The 24,353-nt window shown below is 49.6% G+C and overlaps 1 protein-coding gene across 1 annotated transcript in view; it reads left to right on the forward strand.

Annotated features, from left to right (window-relative positions):
• Nucleotides 1–24,353, forward strand: part of nrxn2b (neurexin 2b) — a 1,731,499-nt gene that overhangs the window by 333,076 nt on the left and 1,374,070 nt on the right. Inside the window, exon 4 of the mRNA XM_078532738.1 lies at nucleotides 11,481–11,498. Within this exon, the coding sequence (XP_078388864.1) occupies nucleotides 11,481–11,498 (18 nt within the window). The remainder of the gene's footprint in view (nucleotides 1–11,480; nucleotides 11,499–24,353) is intronic.

The following is a 24,353-nucleotide window of genomic DNA, read 5'->3' on the forward strand; positions in this document are numbered from 1 at the left end:
GAGCAATGTGCAGCAGGGCATATGTGTGATTGCCATCTTTATTAGGGGCAATGTGCAGCAGGTCATACGTGTGACTGCCATCTTTATTAGGGGCAGTGTGCAGCAGGGCATATGTGTGACTGCCATCTTTATTAGGGGCAATGTGCAGCAGGGCATATGTGTGACTGCCATCTTTATTAGGGGCAATGTGCAGCAGGGCACATGCATAACTGCCATCTTTATTAGGGGCAATGTACAGCAAGGCATATGTGTGACTGCCATCTTTATTAGGGGCAATGTGCAGCAAGGCATATGTGTGACTGCCATCTTTATTAGGGGCAATGCGCAGCAGGGCAATTATGAAACCACCATCTTTATTAGGGGCAATGTGCAGCAGGGCACTTATGAAACCACCATCTTTATAGGGGGCAATGTGCAGCAGAGCGCATTCACGGTCATCACTGGCCCTGACAGCAGGAGGAGAGAATGTTGTGAATTGGACTGACAGTGATGGATTTTGGAAACTCCTTTTACAGGGGGGTGAGAAGGGGAGGATTTGCCGACAGGAAACTAAAACCTTTTCCTCGTGGGACATTTTACTGCAGTCACATCGGCCAGTGTTTCCAAACCCTGTCTCACTATCCCAGTAGCGCAAGTGGATTGTAGGTTGCCGTGAGTGTTAGACTATATTGCCCCTCCTCATTCTTCCCTCTTGAGTTCCAGGCCGCAGGCTCTTGCGGTGACATCACTGGATTCCTGCGCACGCGCAGACGGGTATCGGTGGCCATCTTGTGCGGCCATATTGCATTGCCAGGAGACACAGTGTTACTGTTTATCTTCAATTCCATATCCCCTGAGTTCTCCGCCCTCCTCCATTTCTGGCACCTTGCTAGTTCCTGATTTCTAACGTCCCACCACTCGCGGCTGTGCCTTCAGCTGCCTGGGCCCTAGGTTCCGGAATTCCCTCCCTAAACCTCTCACCGTCTTCCTCCTATTTGAAGCTCCTCTTTAAAACCTGCCTTTTTTGACCAAGCTTTCAGACACCTGTTCCTAATAGCCCCGAATATCTCCTTAAGCGGCTTGGTGTCAAAAAGAAAATATGAAAATGCCTGAAGTGTTTTTATTGATAATGCTTCTGCAAAGCGCCTTGGAACATGTGCCACGTTAAAGGTGCTATATAAATGTAAGTTGTTGCTACAGGCAATGGATGACTGTACCTCTGCTTACACCACCCACCACCAAAGTTACACCTGAACCATGAACTTGATATTCATCACATCGTGACATCACGATGTGATGAATATCAAGTTCATGGTTCAGGTTCATAATGTAAGAGGTAATGTTTAGTCCTGGGGCTATTATTGTTCTGGAGAGAAGGTAATTAAAATGTTGGGCTTTAGAGATTGCCAGAACACCTAAAAGAGAATGATAGTTCAGTAGATTACTCGCATTAGTTTAATAAAGTCAGAATAGAAGAAATGGAGCCATAAAACAGCAGGTGGGCTTACTTAGCTGGAGAACTGGAGACACGGTGTTTACACTGCTTGCAAAGAAGTGCAGTCCAGAGAGAGGTTTTGTTTGGGAACTAGAGCTAAATTAAGTTAAAAACATTCAGTGGACCCTGAAAAGTTACATCATCATGGAGATGGGTGGAGCTTAAGAAGGTTGTCTGGTTTCAATTTATCTGTGCGTTTGCCGGGAGAAGTCATTTGTTGCAGTTGGGACCTCGTGTGGTTTGCAGCTCACAGAGAAGCCCTGGGAGCTGTTAGCAGGATCCAGGGAGGTAGGGCTCAGAGAAGTCCTGGGGAGCTGAGAAGGTGACGGAAGGTCGCTGGCTCCAAGCTGGAGAGGGTTAGAGCTCAGAATAAGCCCTGGGAACCATTCAGAGCTCGGTGCAGCCAGAGGACAGTAGTTCAGAGGAACCCCGGGGCAGTGCCAGCTTTGTGAAGCTAGCAGTCTACAAAAGAGTTGGAATTGTGCTGGTATTAGAGATGGGAGTGCAATTTTGTGAATCCCATAGAATGCAATCTCAGGAGAAGAGACTGAATATTGCTATGTACTGTATGAGGGACACAGTACTTTCCAGTTACTGCTAATGGAGGAAAGGTTAGCAACAGGAGGTGAGCAGCTGATGAGGCAGTCCAAATCTTTTGAAGGAATTCAGAGCCTAGATCTCTGAAAGTGAGAAGTTGAAATCTCATGTGAGGGGGACAGAGTTTTAACAAGATTTTGTGACTCACAGTGGTCACTGACATCTGGGTGGGTGCTGAGAAATACGTGCGACTTGTCTTGGTCACATCTGCTAATTAATATGCAGCTGTAGTGTGTTTGACCACAGTTTGCCTGTTAATTCACACGATCTTGCATTCATTCTGAATGTTAGAGTATAAGACAGGCACTGTCAACTGTTTTACTTTTCTGACTTTGTGTAGTAAAGCTTATTTTATTTGTTTCAAACTGTGCAACCTTACGACTTTATGCCCTTAATAAGTACCTGGCATTTCAAGCTTCATGTCCTTGAAACAAACAGTTACTGGCCCCCTAACTGGATCATAACAATTGCTATTTTCTATGCACTATCATTTCTTGTAATTAACGCACAGACACTAAAAGCAGAAGACGGGTTATGCATTTCTCTGGTGACACTTTGAAGCCATCCGGTTGACAATGGAAGGCCTGTAGCACCAAGGCAGAAAGAAACTCAATTACCAACCCTTGACTTTCCAATGGGTTCAACTCCCAACGCTCCAGGATAATCCCGACCACGTTCCGAGAGACAAAGGGTGAGAAGAAGCAGTCCCGAGATAAAACGAGACAGGGTGCAGGGTAAACGAGAGATACTCGAGGGGGTCAGGGGTGCTCAACATCCTCAGGGCACACTGCCAAGTTCAGCCGAGAGGGGGGGGATGTGGGAATCCCGAGAGATATAGCTCCCGGTTAATGCGTTTGGGTACGAGTGCTTAATGTATTTGTCATCACATTCCCTGAAGCATTAACTGTACACACATGGCATCCAGTTAAAATAATTGGGTTAGTCCGTCTGAAAATAGCTCATGCAGGAATGTATAACAAGCACATTAAACACCTGCACTTACACTTTGATAATTAGAGAATAAAACCCATTGCTCTCAAAAATTTGCCTTGTGCTTTGTTGAACCCATAGTGGAGGCGGAGGGGAGGGGGTGGTGGTGGCACAGAGATGGACGTTGAGGTTTTTTGGGATGCTTGAAGTCGAGCAGTCAAGAGCGTTTGTCAGTCCGAAGAGGCGAGACGTGCAGTTTTCCCACCCACCCACCCCCCCACCCCCCCACCCCCCCACACCGAGTTTGTTACCAGATTGTGAATGCTGTGAGCTGTCTGTTCCATTTGGAACTGTGCAGTGAATGTCGTTGACTCGCTCCTTACTCTGCACCATCTGTGGAAGTACAACACCAACGCGGCTAATCACTCAAATCCAATCTCGCTGAGCGATTCACTGCGGAGTCAGCTGTCGCGAAGTCGGTAGCTCCATACTGCTGAGTCGGAGGGACTGTGCAGTCGAGCCAAGCATCAGAGATTTGGGCCAGTAATCCAGACTGGCACTCCAGCGCTACACTGTTGGGAGGTGTCGTCTATTGTTTGAAACATGAAACTGAGGTCCTGTCTGCCGTGACAGCTGGACATCCCGTGGCCCTGCTTCAAAGAGGGAGAAGAGAAGGAGAGTTGCGCTCGGGGCCCCGGGGCTGATATTTTACCCCTTAACCAACATGACTAAAGCGCTTGATCTGACCGTGATCGCTTGGCTGTTTGTGGGAGCTTGCTGTGCGCAAACTGGCTGCCCCATTTCCTGCATTACTTCACTTCAGAAAGCAGTTCGGTGTGAAGCGCTTTTGGGAGGGGGGGGTCCCCTGAGGTAACGAAAGGCGCTATACAAATGCAAGCTTTTTCTTTCTTTAACGCCACTGCAGTCCCCGTGTGGTGTAGGTACACCCATAGCGCTGTTAGGGAGGCAGTTCCAGGGTTTTGACCCAGCGGCTGTGAAGGAACGGCCGATATATTTCCAAGTCAGGATGGTGAGTGACTTGGAGGGGAACTTGCAGGTGGTGGTGTTCCCATGCGTCTGCCGCCCTTTTCCTTCTAGGTGGTAGAGGTCGTGGGTTTGGAAGGTGCTGTCGAAGGAGCCTTGGTGAATTCCTGCAGTGCATCTTGTAGATGGTACACACACTGCTGTTACTGTGCGTCGGTGGTGGAGGGAGTGAATGTTTGTGGATGGGGTGCTAATCAAGCGAGGCTGCTTTGTCCTGGGCGGTGTCGAGCTTCTTGAGTGTTGTTGGAGCTGCACTCACCCAGGCAAGTGGGGAGTATTCCATCACACTCCTGACTTGTGCCTTGTAGATGGTGGACAGGCTTTGGGGAGTCAGGAGGTGAGTTACTCGCTGCAGAATTCCCAGCCTCTGACCTGCTCTTGTAGCCACAGTATTTATACGGCTGGTCCAGTTCAGTTTCTGGTCAATGGTAACCCCCAGGATGTTGATAGTGCTGCATCATTGTTTATTTATTTTTATTTATTTGCGATGTGAGTGTCACTGGCTGGGCCCAGCATTTATTGCCCATCCCTAATTGCCCTTGAGAACTAAGTGGCTTGCTAGGCATAGGGCAGTTAAAAGTCAACCACATTTGCTGTGGGTCTGGAGTCACATGTAGGCCAGACCGGGTAAGGACGGCAGATTTCCTTCCCTAAAGGGGCATGAGCGGACTAGACGGGCCTTTACATCGTTAGACTTTGGTCATCATTAGACTATTAATTCCAGAATTTTTATTGAATTCAAATGTCACCATCGAACCCGGGTTCCCAGAGCCTTAACCTGGGTACCTGGAGTGTTAGTCCAGCGGCACTATCACTATGCCACCCCTTCCTTTGATATAACTCGGAACCATATGTACATGTACACACGGTACGTATGTACAACAGCAATGTCTGTTAACATAGCCGAAGCGTACTCAGCTTTATTGAGCTCGGTTGCAATCTATCCTCTGGTTAATAGCATAAGGAAAGGTTTGCATTTATATAGCACCTTTCAAGACCTCAGGACAGCCCAAAGCACTTTGCAGCCAGTGAAGTCCTTCTGAAGTCAGGACACTGCTGTTATGCAGGAAACGCGGCAGCCAATTCGCGCACAGCAAGCTCCCACAAGCAGCAACGTGATAATGGTCAGGTAAGCTCCCATAGGGGCAGTTGGCGTGTGGAGCTCTCTCCCCCGAGAAAGCAGTGGAGGCTGGGTCTTTGAGTTTATTTCAGGCAGGGTTAGACCGATTTTTGTTAGGCAAGGGAGTCGAGGGTTATGGTCGGGCAGACAGGAAAGCGGAGCTGAGACCACAACCGGAGCAGCCACGATGCTATTGAATGGCGGAGCAGGCTCGAGGGGCCGAATGGCCTCCTCCTGCTCCTATGTCTCTGTGTTCCTGAGCTGACGATTAGAGGAAAATGCTGGCCCTGCGGAGAGACCCCCCCACCTCTCTCCGCACTCCCGCTCTTATTCAAAATCACACCATGAAATCTTTCACCCCCCCACCTCAGTGAGCACAACGAGCCTCAGTGCCGGACCTCATGCGAGAGATGGCACCTCTGGCAGCACTCGGTGCGGCCCTGCCGACAGGTGCAGCGCTCTCTCAGCACTGGCACTGGGAGCGCCAGCCTGGATTTTCTGCTCTAAAGTCAACGGAGTGAGACTTAAACCCACAGCCTCCTGGACTCAAAGGCAAAAGTGCCGTCCACTCAGTCACGGTTACTACACTTAAGCTGTTCACTTCACAACCCCCACCCCATGCAGCCTGGTTTCACAGGCCGAAAAACACTGCCAGTTTTGGAACGTGCTCCTTGAGGTTGTGGTGCCCTCTGGGCCAGACCTTTGCACTTGGCGGGGGTGGTTGTGGGGGTGGCAGGGGGGGACGATGATCAAATTTTGGAAAGATCGGGCTCGGCAGCGACGTTAAACCGTGAGGCGTCCGTGCCCGCTGGTGCCGGGCGCGTTGACCGGCGTGTGCGGACAGCGGGGTGAGGAGGCCCAAAAACCGGTTTCGCAGTGTGTAGATGAAGCCTGTTTGTGAGCGTCCGCTCAGCCCGTCGTTGGCAGGCTGCATTCCCCACCACCGGACGTCGGGAGCCTCGTTGTAAACTGCCAGCGCATTATTATAAGGCCAGCCCAGCCTGGACTCATCCCCACCCCCCCACCCCCCACCCCTGAGGCTGGGCCGTCCGCCCATGTCGCGTGATTACACACCGACGCGCTTCACAACTTGTCGTAAGTGATGTGCACCTGGTGAGCCACACTTCACTCCGCACTTTGCCGTTTGTTTGCCTGTCTTTTTTTTATTCATTCACGGGGATGTGGGTATCACTGGCTGGGCCCAGCGTTTATTGCCCATCCCTAATTGCCCCTTGAGAAGGTGGTGGGGGTGAGCCGCCTTCTTGAGCCGCTGCAGTCCCTGTGGTGTAGGTACACCCACAGCGCTGTTAGGGAGGGAGTTCCAGGATTTTGACCCAGCGACAGTGAAGGAACGGCCGATATATTCCCAAGTCAGGATGGTGAGTGGCTCGGAGGGGAACTTGCAGGTGGTGGTGTTCCCATGTGTCTGCCGCCCTTGTCCTTCTAGATGGTAGTGGTCGTGGGTTTGGAAAGTGATGTCTAAGAAGCCTTGGTGAATTCCTGCAGTGCATCTTGTAGATGGTACACACACTGCTGCTACTGTGCGTCGGTGGTGGAGGGAGTGAATGTTTGTGTATGGGTGCCAATCAAGCGGGGCTGCTTTGCCCTGGACGGTGTCGAGCTTCTTGAGTGTTGTGGGAGCTGCACTCATCCAGGCAAGTGGGGAGTATTCCATCACACTCCTGATTTGTGCCTTGTAGATGGTGGACAGGCTTTGGGGAGTCAGGGGGTGAGTTACTCTCCGCAGGATTCCTAACCTCTGACCTGCTCTTGTAGCCACAGTATTTATATGGCTGGTCCAGTTCAGTTTCTGGTCAATGGTAACCCCCAGGATGTTGATAGTGGGGGATTCAGTGATGGTAATGCTATTAAACATCAAGGGGCGATGGTTAGTTTCTCTCTTGTTGAAGGTGGTCATTGCCTGACACTTGTGTGGCATGAATGTTACTTGCCACTTGTCAGCTCAAGCCTGGATATTGTCCAGGTCTTGCTGCATTTGGACATGGACTATCTCGCTTCGGGCAGCGCTCACAGTCATCAGCTCCAGGCTTCACAGACAGTTCCACACCACTTTCACGGGGGCTGACGGGCAGGTCTCTACCTACCAGACCAGCCGTAAGGCAGGGGGTGGCTTTGTATGGCTGCAGGGCCAGGGCTTATTTGGGGAAGGGGGAGAAGTGGCCTCAGGCAAGGGAAGAGGCTGCAGGGCGAGGGCTGTACTGGGGAAGCGAGGTATCACAGGGTCTGTGTGGGGGGTACATGTTGATCTGTGCAAGTGGCCTCAAGATGGTGAGGGCTGAGGAGGCAGACACCAGAGGAGGTGAGGCCAGATGGAGATGTGAGGGTGTGTGAGAGAGAGTGAGTGGTGATGTCCCTTGAGCTGGCAGTGAGTGAGGTGCCAGTGAATGTGTCATTGCCTTGTGAGTGTGTGAGTTTAGAGTGATGAGATGGCTGCCTTACCCTGGGGGCATGGATGAGATCATTCATCCTCTATCTGCACTGGATGGCCAACCTCTTCTGTGCAGCATTGGCACTGACCACTACTGCCATCACCTACCAAGCCGGAGTGGTAATGTTGGTGCCCCTCCGGAGGCTAGTGCGGGGGTAGGGGACATCACAGCGGGGCCTCCACAACATCCAAAAGGTGCTCAAGGGATGGGTCACTAAACCTGGGTGCTGCAGTCTTCTTGCCTTTGGGGGCCATGTCTTATTTGCAGCAGCCCTGGGCTGGAAGCGCTGAGAGGTGTGCGCGTGGCTGGACTTTAAATATGGCGTCCGGCGTGACGAAGTGACGAGGTGACAGCCCAGCGGGAGAATCGGACCGTGGAAACGGCGCGTTTCCCGGGAAGGCCATAATTAATGCGGCGGGTTTGGGCTGATACACCATGAAAAGCCTCTTTTACTCACCCGCTACCGCTACCTCAGTGCAAACCTGGGATGATGCCGCCCATGAGTTTCAAAATAAAAGTTGAGATATGAAGAAAAGAAACAACACGCTGTGCAAAAATGAAGCAATGTAAAAGCAATAAATTGATCACTTTAAAAGTGTAATCAATAAATATCACCACTGGAGTGTGAGAGGGACAGAGCCTATTTGTCTGACTCACTCCAAAGCAGTGCCCAACAGCGCCTCCTGCTTGGCAGCCGTGGAGAGGCATTGCCAATCAGATTCCACTTGCCAACCAATCAGCACTCTCTTCTCATGAAGTATAAATTGTTGTTCCCTTTACATTTGGGTATTCTTGCGAACGTCCTGGTGAGTGCAAGATGAAAAACTTTGACGGCGTGTCCCTTTTCTCAGCAATGCTTAAGACCCGTGCTACCCATTGAAACTCCTTTCTCCAGAGAGCGGGGAGAATGTGGTACTCGCTACCGCTGGGAGTGGTTGAGGTGAATGATGGTAGATACCGTTTAAAGGGGGGGGTGGGGGGGGAAGCTGGATAAACGCATGGGGGAGAAAGGAATAGAAGGATGCGCCGACGGGGTGAGTTAAGGAGGAGGCTCATGTGGAGCGTAACATGGACCAGATGGGCCAAATGGCCTGTGTACTGTCCTGGAAATTTAATGCACAACCTATCCTTTCTGTCCTAGATCAGGGATGATGGAATATGCAGGAGTGTTCGAGGCCATTATGATAGATGCGGTCGGTTCTAAAATGCAAAACATATCATAGCCTACTCGATCATGCGCACACAGCCCCTCAATCTTTGTTCCCTCCCAGAAAGCGCGCTTTCTGACTTTGCCGGCGCTATCTGTCTCTGTGGCCTCCCCAGGCAGTCTGCACCAGGATCTCACCTCCCCCTGTGCAAAGCAGTTCAATTGAAACTGTTCTTTGTCTTTGCTGCAGCCTCGGCAAATTAGTCAAATGCGCGCACACTCCGGTCCGGGTGGCGGCCGACAATAATGGTGGGGGCGCCGGCTGCCTTCACGGATGCTTCCCCGTGGCCGCTGGCGCTAGGTGCCCGTCGGTGACATGATTTTATACCGGGAACGGCAGCTCTGGATCTACGCGAATGGCTCCGGTGACCAGGGATTACTGTGTCGTGGAGGGACTGGATAGTTTGGCGGGGGGCTGCTCCTCTTGGAGCAGAGGAGAGTTGACAAGAGCGCTCAAAACCACGAAGGGTTTCGATAGGGTTGGAACTACTTCCAATGCATTAACATCCTCCCTTAAATCAGGAGACCAGTACTGTACACAGTGCTCCAGATGTGGTCTCACTAGTGCCCTGTACAACTGAAGCACAACCTCCCTACCTTTGTATTCAATTCCCCTCACAATAAATAATAATATTTTATTAGCTTTCCTCATTGCTTACTGCACCTGCCTTTTGTGATTCATGCATTAGGACACCCAGATCCCTCTGCGTCTCAGAGCTCTGCAATCTCTCACCATCTAGATAATATGCCTCTTGTTTATTCTTCCTTCCAAAATGGACATTTTCATATTTCCCCACATTATACCCCATTTGCCAGATCTTTGCCCACTCGCTTATCCTCTCGATGTCACTTTGTAGCCTCCTTACATCCTCTTCACAGCTTAACTTTCCTACCTATCTTTGTGCCCTCAGCCAATTGAGCAACCATACCGCCTGTCCCTTCACCCAAATCATTTATATAGCTTGCAAAAAGCTGAGGACCCAGCACTGATCCCTGTGGCACGCCACCTCGCTACACCCTGTCAATCAGAAAAAGACCCATATATGGCCTCTCTCTGTTTCCCATTAGCTAGCCAATCTTCTATCCTTGCCAATGTGTTACTCCCACCGCCCCCTACTCCATGAGTTTAGCAAGTGGCAAAATAGAGTATAAAGGAGTTTTGTGCAAACAGATTATACAATGTGCTCGAAGAGGAAATTAAATTATTAAGAGAAGGAAGATCCAATGGTCTCCCCGTGAACATTGACTAAGTAATTGGTGCTAATATTCATACAGTAAAAGCCATTAATTTCAGAAGCACTTTTCAAGGAATATCCACCCTTGTGAGTCATTCCTTTCAATTAATCCTGTTCTGATAGTGGATCTTCACCTTTGAAATGCTGGCACTTTATATATCAGAGGCTCAGTGACCTTAGACCAGGGCACTTTCATGCCAGAAGCAATAACTTTGGCTACTCTCAACTGCTTGGGAAAATCCAGCCTGTTTAAAGTGCTCGTGGACTTTGAGGTTTCTTTTTTATTTGTTTATGGGGTGTGGGCGTCACTGGCCAGGCCAGCATTTTATTGCCCATCCCTAATTGCCCTTCTTCAGAGGGCATTTAAGAGTCAACCCTGTGGGTCTGGAGTCACATGTAGGTCAGACCAGGTAAGGACGGCAGATTTCCTTCCCTAAAGGACATTAGTGAACCAAATGGGTTTTTACAACATGGTTTCGTGGTCATCATTAGACTTTTAATCCCAGATTTTTATTGAATTCAAATTCCACCACCCACTGGTGGGATTTGAACCCAGGTCCCTGGAGCATTACACTGGGTCGCTGGAATACTAGTCCAGCGACAACACCACTACGCTATCACCTCCCCCTAAGTAGGGGGTGGGAAGATGCGACAGAGTCAGCTGAGTAAGGTCCTGAACTTAAAACATTGGAACAGGAGGTGACCATTCAGACCCTCAATGAGATTGTGGCCGATCTAGGGCCTAACTCTTTAATACACTTTTCCCATTTCCCTTAATATCTTTGGTTAACAAAAATCTATCAATCTCAGATTTAAAATGATCAACTGATCTAACATCAACTGGTGTTTGTGGAAGAGAGCTCTAAACTTCTACTGCCCTTTGTGTGTAGTGTAAATGTCTTGTCAATTACATTGTTAAGGTTTGTTAACGTCAGCTACATTGGCAAAGAGGTGTCAGCTGTGGCTCAGTTCATAGCACCCTCGTCTTTGAATCAGAAGGTTGTGGGTTCATGTCCCACTCCCGGAAACCAAGAACTGTGAATGTACTCGAAAGAGTTACATGCAATCTGTTGATAACTTGAAAGAGTTACATTGTCAAGGTTAAGAGAAGCAGGTGACAGGTATTAATTGCCTTTGAGTGTGTATAAATAGGGGATAGCTGGGACACTGGGTTGAGTTAGAGGAGACCTGTGAGACTGAACAAGTCAATAAAGCAAAGCTCTGTGTCTTCAACAATCGACTTGGATCCTGTTACCATGTGGAGGTGTTTCCTAATTTTACCCCTGAGAGGTCTGCCTCTAATTTTTGGACCCTGCCTCCTGGTCCTTGTCTCTCCCAAGCAGCGGAAATAGTTTTGCTCTATCGGTTCCCCTGATGTCTTAAAAATTTCGATCAAATCGCCCCTTAGCCTCCTAAATTCCAGGGAATTCAACCTTAGTAGGTGTAATCTCTCCTTGTAACTTAACCCTTGGAGTCCAGGTATCGTTCTGGTAAATCGACACTGTGCGCCCCCCAAAGGTCGATATATCCTTCCTAAGGTGTGATGCCCAGAGCTGCTCACAGTGACTCCAGGTGCGGCCTACCTGGGGCTTTGTACAGCTGAAGCCTGACTTCTACCCCCTTGTGTTCCAGTCCTCCAGATATAAAGGCCAATGTCCCATGGGCCTTTTTGATTATTCTCTTGCACCTATCCTTGACATTTTACGATCAATAGGCATGGAGTCCTAAGATATAAGCAAAATACTGCAGAAAATACTGGAAATCTGAAAGAAAGAACAGAAAATGCTGGAAAATACTCAGCGGGTCTGACAGCGTCTGGCGGAGAGAGAAACAAGAGTTAATGTTTCAAGTCCATATGGACCCTTCTTCAGACATGGGGCAGGATTTTACTTTCGGCGGGCGGGTGAGTGCCCGACACGCCCCGAACATCACATGACGCACGTGATGCCGGGTGTGCGTCCGACATCATCGCGAACTCGCGCGATATTCCGCTCGGCGGGCGCGCGCCGGAGTCGTCTGTGCACCTGTGCCGATAATCGAAAGGCCTACGAAGGCCGTTAACCGGGTGACTAACCTGAATTTTATGCTGCCCGTCCAACCTAACGGTTGGCGGGGGGGCAGGTGAAAAGGCCAAGCGGCCTTCCCGTTTCTCAGGAAACCTCATCCACGAGCGGGGATGAGGTTTCCTGAAGCTCTTACACGTTAAATAAAAAGCCGCATTTGAACTTAAAAACGTGCCCCCCCTCTCACGTGACACAGTCTCTTTATTAATTTTTTTCGAAAAGCGCTCCAATCTCCCTGAGGCAGCTCCGCGCCTCAGCGCGATTGAAGTGCTCTTCCGCGCGCAGGCGTAAACTGAGCGCTAGGCCCAGCTCTCCTCCCTCCCTCCCTCCCTCCCCCCACCCGTACAGGTAGCGCTCAGCGCCACCGCTCGCGATCCACGCAGGGCAGGCCTCAATTGGAGCCGATGGCGGGCGGTGGTCAGCTCCCCGACTGCCCCCCCACCACCGGCCGCTCCCACCCAGCCCGCCCGACGAATGGGAAACCCTGGCCCATGGAGTCCGACGTCTTTTTTGGGGCCTTCACCCTTTCGATATGAAAATAACTCAGCTTGGCAAAGTTTATTCCGCTGTTTATTCTGCTTATGGTCTGCAGTTAAGATAAAATCTAATCATTGGGTTAACCGTGACAGGCTTTGCAGATGTCACATCTGCCCTTGTCAATGTCATTGACTACATAGCTCCGAGTTAGCGCTCAGGAATATTCTGACATACTACACCAGTGATGGTGGGACTGCCTGGAGCTGCCTTAGCTCATCCAGCGAGTTGCTGTTTTGACACGTGCAACCCTAGACCATCCCACTCGCAGGTAGGAAAGCACAAAACATGATCAAGAGTTATTTTATTCTCTAGTGGAACGCGGCGAGAGCAGCATTTATTGCCCACCCCTAATTGCCCTTGAACTGAGTGGCTCGCTCAGCCAATTTGGAGGGCGGATAAGAGTCAGCCACCTCGGGGGTGGGCCCTGGGGTCACATGTAGGCCGGACTGGGTAAGGACGGCAGATTTCCTTCCTTCAAGGACACCAGTGAACCAGGTGGGCCTTTGCGACAATTGATGATAGTTTCATGGTCACCATTACTGAGTCTAGCTTCGTTTTTTTACTTAATGAATCAATTTAATTTATTGACTAATGAGTACAAATTCCACCAGCTGTCAGCACCCTCGCCTTTGAATCAGAGGGTTGTGGGTTCATGTCCCACTCCCAGAAACCAAGAACTGTGATTGTACTCGAAAGAGTTGCAATCTGTGACTGTTGGTAACTCGAAAGAGTTTCCACCAGCTGCCATGGTGGGATTTGAACCCATGTCCCCCCAGAGTATTAGCCTGGGCCTCAGGGCTACTAACGCCCCAGAGTGGTTCTAAGGGAGTGCTGGAGCTGCTATCTTCTGGATGCGATGTTCTCACCCTCAGCACCACCCCTCACCACCCGCCCCCCCCCATACGGTTTTAAATGCCTCCCCATGTTTCCTGGGGCCAATATTTACCCCTCAGTTAATATCACCCAGAGCAGGCAATCCGATCATTATCGTAATGCTGGCTGTGGGATCTTGCTGTGCGCAAATTGGCTGCAGCCTTTTCTACGTGGCAGCGGTGATTACAGTTCGAGGGACGTGCTTGGGGTGGGGGGGTGGGGGGGTGGGGGGGGGTGGGTGGGGGGTTGGTCGCAAAAGGACGCCAATCGAAATGCAGGACTCCCCGTCATTGCTGAGGAGAGTTTGGAGCTGTCAGCAGGTGGGGGGTTGCGGGAATGGCCCGGGGATGTGTTGGGATTCGCGGCCCGAGACGCCATCAGCCCTTTAACTCTGGCTGCTCCGCTTGCCTGCTGCTGCTCTGCTCTCACTGCATGGCAAGAGAGCGGGGGAGGGTGCTGGAATCTTGGTTCATTCAGCAGCTCACAGCTGGAATACAGGAACCACAGGGCTTAGGGGCAGGAGTAGGCCATTCAGCCCCCTCGAGACTGCTCCACCATTCGGTACGATCATGGCTGACCTGGCTGTGGTCTCAACCCCACTTTCCTGCCTGCCCCATCCATAACCCTTGACCCCACCCCCACCCCTTGTCAATCAAAAATCTGGATAACTCAAGCCTTGAATGACCCAGCCCCCCACTGCTCTCTGGGGAAGAGAATTCCACAGACCAACAACCCTTTGAGAGAAAAGATTCCCCTCATCTCCGTCAGACCCCTTATTCTTCAACTGTTCCCTTGGTTCTAGTCTCTCCCACAAGTGGAAACATCTCCTCGGTATCCGCCCTGTCAGATCCCCTCAGGATCTTACATGTTTCAATAAGATCGCCTCTCGTTCTTCGAAACTCCAATGGGCGTAGGCCCAACCTGCTCAACCTTCCCTCATAAGACAAACCCCCTTCATCCCAGGAATGAGTCGAGTGAACCTTCTCTGAACTGCTTTTCACGCAATGATATCTATGTGTTTTTCAAATAAGGAGACCACATTCCTCCAGATGGAGTCTCACCAAGGCCCCGTGCAGTAGTAGTAAAGCTTCCCTGGGCATGACTGGGAACAGTTGGCCAGTCTGCTTGAGGGTCACAGATGGATAGCACTCAGGCTTCAGAAAGGGCCCTCCCAGCTGTACCCCTAGCACCCCGCTGGTCCTAATGTCTGAGGGCCTTGGACCCGGAAAGCAAATGCCGCTAAAATGGCCATGTTGTAGCGCACCTCCAGTGGACCCATGCCTGGGTGGCTCACATGAGCTGCTGGAGACCTGCGCGCGTACCACCCACAGGCTGCCTCCCAGGAGTGTGGGTTCTTTATCTCCCTCTTCTTAAACGTGAAACTTCCTTACGGCTTAATGTGTTTCCGTGACGACGCCAGACAGACGCCGCTGCCAGTGCGAAGCAACTCTGGCAACATAGGAATGGGGGAGCAGGAAGTAGGCCGATCGGCTCCATGAGCCTGCTCCGCCTTTCAATTCGATCATTGCTGATCTTCCTCCTCACCGCCAGTTCCCCGCGCTAACCATAGAAACGTAGAAACTAGGAGCAGGAGTAGGCCATTCGGCCCTTCGAGCCTGCTCCACCAGTCAGTACGATCATGGCTGACCCTCTATCTCAGCGCCATACTCCTGCTCTCTCCCCACATACCCTTTGACACCTTTAGAGTCCAGAAATCTATCTATTTCCTTCTTAAATACATTCAGTGACTTGGCCTCCACAGGCCTCTGGGGTAGAGAATTCCACAGGTTCACCACCCTCTGAGTGAAGAAATTTCTCCTCATCTCAGCCCTAAATGGCCTACCCCCTATCCTAAGATTGTGACCCCCTTGTTCTAGACCCCACCCCCCCACAACCAGAGGAAACATCATCCCTGCATCCAGTCTGTCCATCCCTGTCAGAATTTTATACGTTTCAATGAAATCCCCTCTCATTCTTCTAAACTCCAGTGAATACAGGGCCTAGTCAGCCCTTATACGACAATCCTGCCATCCCAGGAGTCAGTCTGGTGAACCTTCGCTGCCCTCCCTCTATGGCAAGTATATCCTTTCTTAGGTAAGGAGACCCAAACTGCACACAATACTCCAGGTGTGGTCTCGCCAAGGCCATAAGACCATAGGAGCAGAAATTAGGCCGTTCGGCCCATCGAGTCTGCTCCGCCGTTCAATCACGGCTGATACGTTTCTCAACCCCATTCTCCCACCTTCTCCCCGTGACCTTTGGTCCCCTTACCAATCAAGAACCCGTCTTCCTCGCTCTTAAATACACTCAGTGACCTGGCCTCCACAGCCTTCCGTGGCAATGAATTCCACAGATAGCCCTGTGCAGCTGCAAGCAAGACATCCTTGCTCCTGTACTCAAAAGTCCTTCATTGCACCCGAAGCTGAAATGCTAAATAAACAGCCAAGGACTGAAGGCATTGTGCCTGCTAAGGAACGCAAATGGACTTGAGTTGGTAAATTAAACATCCCAACCGAGATTCGATTGCCTACTCCCTAAAGAGCAACATTTGTTAGTTACCAATGGTCTCCTCAATCTGATTATATCACATTTCATCACATATTTTGCTGTTCTTAATGGATTGAAATGATACCAGTTTACACTATCTTGTTAGAACTTATGAATCTAACATCCCTCAAGGAGCATTAAGCACAGACAGTGGTACTTAAGTATAGTTATTATTCTTTGATAAAGTGCGTTGGACTTTGAATATTTAATTAATGCTTTGGAGTGCTTGATATGTGAATATTAACCGCCAGTATTTTTTTTTTTTAAAACAGTCTGAAATACATTCTGTGGGAGAATGTAGGTTCCTGTGTGTTTTTATGCTGAATGGATGTCAGCGGTCTAATAAAAAATTACAGGCAACATCTCCGCGGGGAGAAACAGAGGTCACGTTTCAGGTCAGCGGCTTCTCCGCAGAACTGGAAAGAGCTAGTGCGATGCTCTCCCAGCAGTGGTCCCACCCCAGGCCAGCCTAACCCATATTGCAAACTTAGCGTCTAATTAGGGGGCAGTTCGCGCTATGGCTTCTTGCAGGTTACTGCACTGAAGGAGAGGGTTCAACGTACACTGCAGGTAGATATTCACAGACCTCTTAAACCTACTGAGGCCCCCAACTTCCCCCCCTCACCCCCACCCCCTCCCGGAGGCGGCTGTGAGCCTTTGGAATTCTCTAGCCCAGGGAGGCGGGGATACTCAGTTGCCGGGCCGGCTGATGTCCACGGATTTTTGGGCACCGAGGGGATCAGGCGGGGAAGCAGAGTTGAGGAACGGGTCAGCCGTGGTCTTATTGAATGGCGGAGCGTGTGCTCGAGGGGCTGAATGGCCTCCTCCTGACCCTACTTCTGCGTTCTGATGATAACAGCCACTATTGACAATGGTGACATGTGCGTCAAACCGTAAAACTGGTTCTCTAGCAAATTCAGACCTGTGAACAGTTTTGGATCCTCGAGGAAGGCCAAGCCTCATTGCATTGCGGACGCGCTTACCCAGCGCTCTTTGCTTTGTGCCTTTTCTTCAATCTTCGTCCGCCTCAGCTTTACTTAATCTTCCTCTCATGCCCCTCACCGATAATTTCAATTTTTACAAATCCCGATCGACCTGCCCATCAAACCTTTGGGCTGAAGACGGCTGCAGAAATTCAAAACATACGCACGCACGTGCAACTTTGGGAGCAGGAGTGAGGCCATTCGGCCCCTCGAGCCTGCTCTGCCATTCTGGTCTGACCGCAGCCTCAGCTTCACATTCCCGCCTACCACCACCCCCATCCTCCGATAGTCTTTGACACCCTTGTTAGTCTTACTCAGCCTTAAAAATATTCACTGACCCAGCCTCCACCAAGCTCTCCGGGGAAGAGAGTTCCACAGGTTTGAGAGAACAAAAGTTCTCATCTCTATCTTAAATGGGGGACCCCTTATTCTTAAACTGTGTTCCCCTGGTTCTAGATAGTCTCTCCCACAAGGGGAAACACCCTCTCAGCATCCACCCTGTCAAGGCCCCTCAGGGTCTTATATGTTTCAATAAGATCGCCTCTCATTCTTCTGAACTTCAATGGACACAGGCCCAGCATGTCCAACCTTTCCTCATAGGATAACACCTCCCCCCGTCCCAGGTATCAATTGAGTGAACCTTCTCTGAACTGCTTCTGAAACAGTTGTGCCCTGTCTTAAATAAGGAGACCAAAACTGCTCACAGTACTCTAGACGTGGTCTGAACAACACCCTATACAACTGGAGCAAAAGCATCCCTACTTTTATATTCCATTCTCCTTGCAATATTCGCCTTCCTAATCACGTGCTGTACCTAGAACTAGAACCTAGAGCTGGGATCAAGAACCGTCAAAGGATTCCTCGCAATCTATGAGGGTACTCTTTTCCCATCACCCTACCTCACAGCCCCTTGACAGGTTGAGTTTGCCTGTAGCGGTTCACGTCCGATCAATAGAACCCTTTAACTGGCCAATGCAACCATCACCAAATTGCCCTAAATCTCTGGATCCCTTGTGAAGTTGGAAGATAAAGATCGGACAAGAGGCCGCGTTGGCTGCAGGCCCACTGAACCCCTTTAAACCCCCAAGGACTTGCCACACGTGAGTTCCAGGCCCTGTGTATACCAAAGAGGTGATCACACTGCGAGCGAGATCAGCCCCATTTGAATGGCGCCCGCATCACAGTTCATGGGTCCATCGATTCGCACGCTACTGAGGATGCCATTCGGCCCTTCATGCTTGCGCCGGCCCTTTCAAAGTTAGCCTCACTCCCACGCTCTTTTGCGAACCTCCGCGGCTTCTTTCTCCTTTAAGTATTTATTCCCGTGGAAGGCTACCATCGAATCTGCTTCTACCATCCTTTCCGACGAGTCCTAACCACTCATTCCATGAAAAAAGGTTTTCCTCATGCCTCCCTTTCTGCCTTCCCTTGCCCTGCTCCTTCCTTTGTGCCCCTCAGTTTTGTCCTTCAGTCAAAGATGGGGGTCTTCAAATGAAACATCACTTGAGCCACCCAACTGCTTGTCAGCTGCTTCAGCCTTGTATGGTGTTCACCACGTCCTTGCTCCTTCTCCAGTCTACTGCTGTGGTCTTCTTATGTTCCATCCTTTATGGTTGTTATGCATGTGGCCTCCTTAATTCGATTCTGGATCAACATCAGCCATACCTCAGTCTGTACTCTCACCTCTGAGTCACAAGGTTATGGAGCTCAAGTTCCACTCCTGGGCTTGAGCACTGAAACCAAGGCCGGCACTCCAGCGCAGTACTAAGGGGAGTGCTGCACTGTCGGAGGTGCTGTCTTTTGGATGAGATGTTAAAAGAAGGCCCCATCTGCCTGAATGGGTGGATGTAAAAGACCCTGTGGCATTATTGTGAAGAAGATCAGGGCCAGTCTCCTGGCCAATATTTATACCTCAACCAACATCACAAAAACAGATTGTCTGACCATTATAATATTGCTGGAAAGGAGAGACAGGTTGAAGTTTTTAGCCTTGCACTCATCAGGACACTTTGCAATTATACCAATATAAGGGGAAGAAAGCAACTTATAAATTGTTGGTTTCCCCTTATATTGGAATATCAATATAAAGGGAAAACAATTTATACTGTATATGGAGAGAGTGCTGATTGGTTGCCGCTCTCTTCTCATACAGTATAAATTGTTGTTTTCCCCTTATGTTGGTACTCTTGCATGTGTCCTGATGAGTGCAAAATGAAAAGCATCGACATGTCTCTTTTCTCAGCAGCACTCAAGTCCTGTGCTACCTAACGACCGCTATAAATTGCTGTTTGTGGGAGTTTGCTGAGCAAGAATTGGCTGTTGCGTTCCCCCCTCCTCCATTTCAACAGTGAACACATTAGGGAAGTGCTCCGTTGGTTGTAAAGTGCTTTGAGTTACCCAGTGGCTGTGCAAAGTGCTGCAGATCCTCCTTTCTTTGCTTTTGGACACATTGATAACCATCTCCTATTGTTTGCTCCTCGTTCTGGTCTTCCTTGTAAGTGCAAGTATCTTCTCTCCATAATATCATATGATCATAGGAGAAGGAGCAAGGCGTTCGAGCCACCAAGCCTGCTAAACCACACAAGAAGATCTGTGGAACAGAATTCCCAAGACCAACGCCACCCCCACCCCCCCTCTGAGAGAAGAAATTCTTCCTCATCTCCGTCATGAATGCAAACACCTCGGGAGGAGGTTTTTCACCTTGTCAGGCGGGCGTCCCGATGTCATCGCGCACGCGTGTGATACTTCGGTTGGCGGGCGGGCGCGTGCGAGAGAGAGGCGGCCCTTAATCGATTCATTAAATTGAATTTTTCACTGCCCGTCCCAACCTTACGGTTGGCGGGGGTGGGGGTTGGGGGGGCGAAAAGGCCTCTCAAAGGCCTTTGCATTTTTTTTGCAAAGCCTCGGGAATGAGGTTTCGACCGGTCATTAAAAAAAAAACTTTTAAAACTCATTTTGAAACATGTCCCTGGATCATGTGACCTAGTCGCATGAGAGGGGGACACGTGTTCTCCTTCAATTTTAAAACCTCAATTTGTGAAGTGAAACATCTTCGGCTCCCCGAGGGCAGCTCTGTGCCTCCGGGGAGCTTTCAGTGAGCGCACCCACCACCCCCCCACACCCCTCTCCCCCAGGCGCTGACTTCCCCGCTGGCCCTCCCGCCCAGTCCCACCCAGGCGGCGCTGAGCGTTTCAGCGCGCGATTCACGCTGGCTGCCGATTGGCCAGACAGTGTGAAAATCGAGGTGGGGGCCCGGTCATGGGCGCGCGGGTGGTTTCGTGGTCGCTCCAGTGCCTGCCCGCCCGACGATTGGGAATACCCTCCCCCTTATGGGAATACCCTCCCCTTTATGTTTAAATTGTGCCCCCACAATTCCTGACATCCTCCCCCCCACACCGTGAGGGGAAACATCCTCTCAGCATCCACCCCATCAAGCCCCCTCTCCTGGGGAGGTCATGGTGGCGTAGTGGTATTGCCACTGGACTGGTAGTCCACAGACCCATGATAATGCCCTGTGGGATCTGGGTTCAAATCCCACCATGGTGGCAATTGTTAGAATTTAAATTCAATCAAAAAAAAAGTCTGGAATTAAAAGTTTGATGATGACCATTGCTGATTGTTGTAAAAACCCATCTGCTTCACTAATGCCCCTTTAGGGAAGGAAATCTGCTGTCCTTACTTGGTCTGGCCACCATGTGACTCTCTTAATGCCCTCTGAACAGGGCAGGTAGGTATGGCCTAGTCAGTAACGCCCAAATCCCATAAGTGAATAAAAAACTTATATGTTTCAGTAAGATCACCTCTCATCCTTCTAAACCCCAATGAGTATAGGCTCAACTTTTCCTCATTAGACATTTAAGGAGATATTTCAGAATACTCAGTAAAGATACCCAGTGAGATCGAAAAGCCCCTACAGTCTTTTGTCCTCACTGGGTATCTTTACCTAGGAAGTCAAAGATAGTCTCAAATTGAAAGACAAAGCATATAACTCTGCAAATATGAGTGGCAGGTCAGAAGATTTGACAGAATATAAAGAACAGAAAAGCATGTCTGAAAGATTAATAAGGAGAAAGAAATTGGAAGTATAAGGGAAAGCTAGCTAGAAATATTAAAAAAAACAGATCGTAGGAGTTTCTACAGGTATTTAAAAGGGAAAAGAGTAAGTAAAGGTACTGTTTGTCCTCTTGAGAGAGTGAGTCTGGGGAATTAGTAATGGAAAATAAGGAAACTGCACAGGTATTTTGCATCTGCTTTTACTGTGAAGCAGGCAGAAACATCCCAGAAGTAATTGTGAATAAGGAGATGAAAGGGAGGGAGGGGAACTTAGGTAAGGATGCTGAGAGAGCGGATGCATTGGTTTTCATTTTCCGAAATTCCCTGGGCGGGGGTGGGGGGCAGAATTTTGCGTTCGGCGTGCGGGCGCGGGCCCGACACGCCCGAGCGTGAAACGACGTGCGATGACATCAGGCGTGCGTCCCGATGTCATTGCGTGGTATTTCGATCGTGCGCCCGCTGATAATTGAAAGGCCAATTAACGAGCTAATTAAAATCAAATAAACGCCGCCAGTCCAACCTAACGGTCGGCGGGGACGGGGCAAAAAAGCCAAGCGGCCTTTGCATTTTTTAGGAAACCTCATCCACGGGCGGGATGAGGTTTCCTAAAGCGAATAAACATTAACTTAAAACTTTATTTTTGGATTCTAAGCATGTCCCAGCTCATGTCACATGAGGGGACATGTTTTTATACATTTTTATAAAGCGCTTCAATCTCCCTGAAGCATCTCCGTGCCTCAGGGAGATTGAAGCGCTCTTTCGCGTGGGTGCGCGAACTGCGAGCTGGGTCCAACTCTCCCTCCTCCCCACTGCCCGCCCAGGTAGCGCTGAGCACTGCCGCTCGCGGTCCAGGCAGGACGGGCCTTAATTGGCCCTTCCCGCTTGGAATCGCGGCGCGGGGCCGATCGCGGGTGGCCGGCCGTCGTCTTCCTGACCTCCCCTCGCCCGCTCCCCCGCCGAGCCCGCCTGACGAGGGAAGAATTCCGGCCTAGATTCTGAAAAGTTCCCATCAGATCGGAAAATGGCGAATATGAGTCCTCTATTCTAGAAAGGAGGGCAACAGAAAGCAGGAAACTACAGGCCAGCCTAACATCTGTCATCGTGAAGATGTTGGAATCTATTATTAAGGGGTCAGTAGGAGGGCACGTAGAAAATTTCAATGCAATCAGGCAGAGTCTACATGGTTTTGTGAAAAGGAAATCATGTTTGACCGATTTATTGGAGTTCTTTCTGGAAGTAACAAGCAACTTGGATAAAGGAGAACCTGTGGATGTGCTGTACTTAGATTTAAAGAAGGTATTTAACAAAATGCCGCATCAAAGGTTAGCTATACAAAATAAGGGCTCATGGTGTAGGGGGTAACCTATTAGCATGGGTAGAGGATTAGTTAGCTAACAGGAAACAGAGAGTAGGCATAAACAGCTCATTTTCAGGTTGAGAAGATGTGACAAGTGGAGTGCCACAGGGATCAGTGTTGGGGCCTCAACTATATACAATTTATATCAATGACTTGGATGAAGGGTTGTATGGTTGAATGTATGGTTGCTATATTTGCTGATGGCTCAAAGGTAGGTAGGAAAGTAAGCTGTGAAGAGGACATAAGGAGTCTACAAAGGGATTTAGATAGGTTAACAGAGTATAATGTGGGAAAATGTGAGGTTGTCCACTTTGGCAGAAAGAATGGAAAAGCAGCATATTCCTTAAATGGAGAGAGATTGCAGAACTCTGAGGTACAGAGGGACCTAGAACCATAGAACACTACAGCACAGAAAACAGGCCATTCGGCCCTTCTAGTCTGTGCCGAAATATTATTCCGCTAGTCCCATTGACCTGCACCTAGTCCATAACCCTCCAGACCTCTCCCATCCATGTATCTATCTAATTTATTCTTAAAACTTAAGAGTGAGCCCGCATTTACCACGTCAGATGGTAGCTCGTTCCACACTCTCACCACTCTCTGAGTGAAGAAGTTCCCCCTAATGTTCCCCCAAACCTTTCCCCTTTCACCCTAAAGCCATGTCCTCTCGTGTTTATTTCTCCTAATCTAAGTGGAAAGAGCCTAATCGCATTTACTCTGTCTATACCCCTCACAATTTTGTAAACTTCTATCAAATCTCCCCTCATTCTTCTACGCTCCAAGGAATAAAGTCCTAACCTGTTTAATCTTTCCTTGTAACTCAACTCCTTAAGACCCGGCAACATCCTGGTAAATCTTCTCTGCACTCTCTCAATCTTATTGATATCATTCCTGTAGTTAGGCAACCAGAACTGCACACAATACTCCAAAGTTGGCCTCACCACCTGGGTGTCTTGGTAAATGAATCACCAAAAGTTAGTATCCAGATACAGCAAGTGATTAGGGAAGGCAAACGGAATATTCTTGTTTATTGCAAGGGGAGTGGAATATAAAAGTAGGGATGCTTTGCTACAGGTGCACAGGGAATTGGTGAGACCACATCTGGAGCACTGTGTAGAGTTTTGATCTCCTTATTTAAGAAAGGATATGAATGTGTTACAAGCAGTTCAGAGAAGGTTCACTCGGCTGGTTCCTGGGGTGAAGGGGTTATCTTATGGGGAAAGGTTGCACGGGTTGGGCCCGTGTCCATTGGAGTTTAGAAGGATGAGAGGTGATCTTATTGAAACATACAAGATCCTGTGGGGACTTGAGAGGTTGGATGCTGAAAGGAAGTTTCCATTTGTGGGAGAGACCAGAACTAAGGGACACAGTTCAAAAATAAGGGGTCTCCCATTTAAGATGGAGATGTGGGTCAGAGGGTCTTGAGTCTTTGGAACTCTCTTCCCCGGTAAGGGATGTAGGCAGGGTCATCGAATATTTTTAAGGCAGAGGTAGATTCCCTTTTAAGTCAAGAATCTAAGATTATCAGGGGTAGGCGGGAATGTGGAGTTGAGGCTACAATCAGACCAGCTGTGATCTTATTGAATGGCGGAGCAGGCTCAAGGGGCCGAATGGCCTAGTCCTGCTCCTAATTCATATGTATGTTTGCTTGCAAAGGGCTGAGGTTCCTCCATTGCTACCTTCTGGATCCCCATACCTGCCTCTCTTACAGTCACACCCTACTGCCGCTGACACGGACAAAATTAGAAGTACTTAGCCTAACCAGTGTGGCTACCTCTTCGATCAAAGTAACTTTCCTACATGTATGCATTGCATTATCTGAATGTCGGACTCCAGCTCGTCAGCCCGGAACCAAATCCTCGAGCTGTAGAGACTTACTGCGG

Source organism: Cetorhinus maximus, chromosome 31 (assembly GCF_964194155.1).
Source record: "Cetorhinus maximus chromosome 31, sCetMax3.hap1.1, whole genome shotgun sequence".
Classification (NCBI taxonomy): Eukaryota; Metazoa; Chordata; class Chondrichthyes; order Lamniformes; family Cetorhinidae; genus Cetorhinus; species Cetorhinus maximus.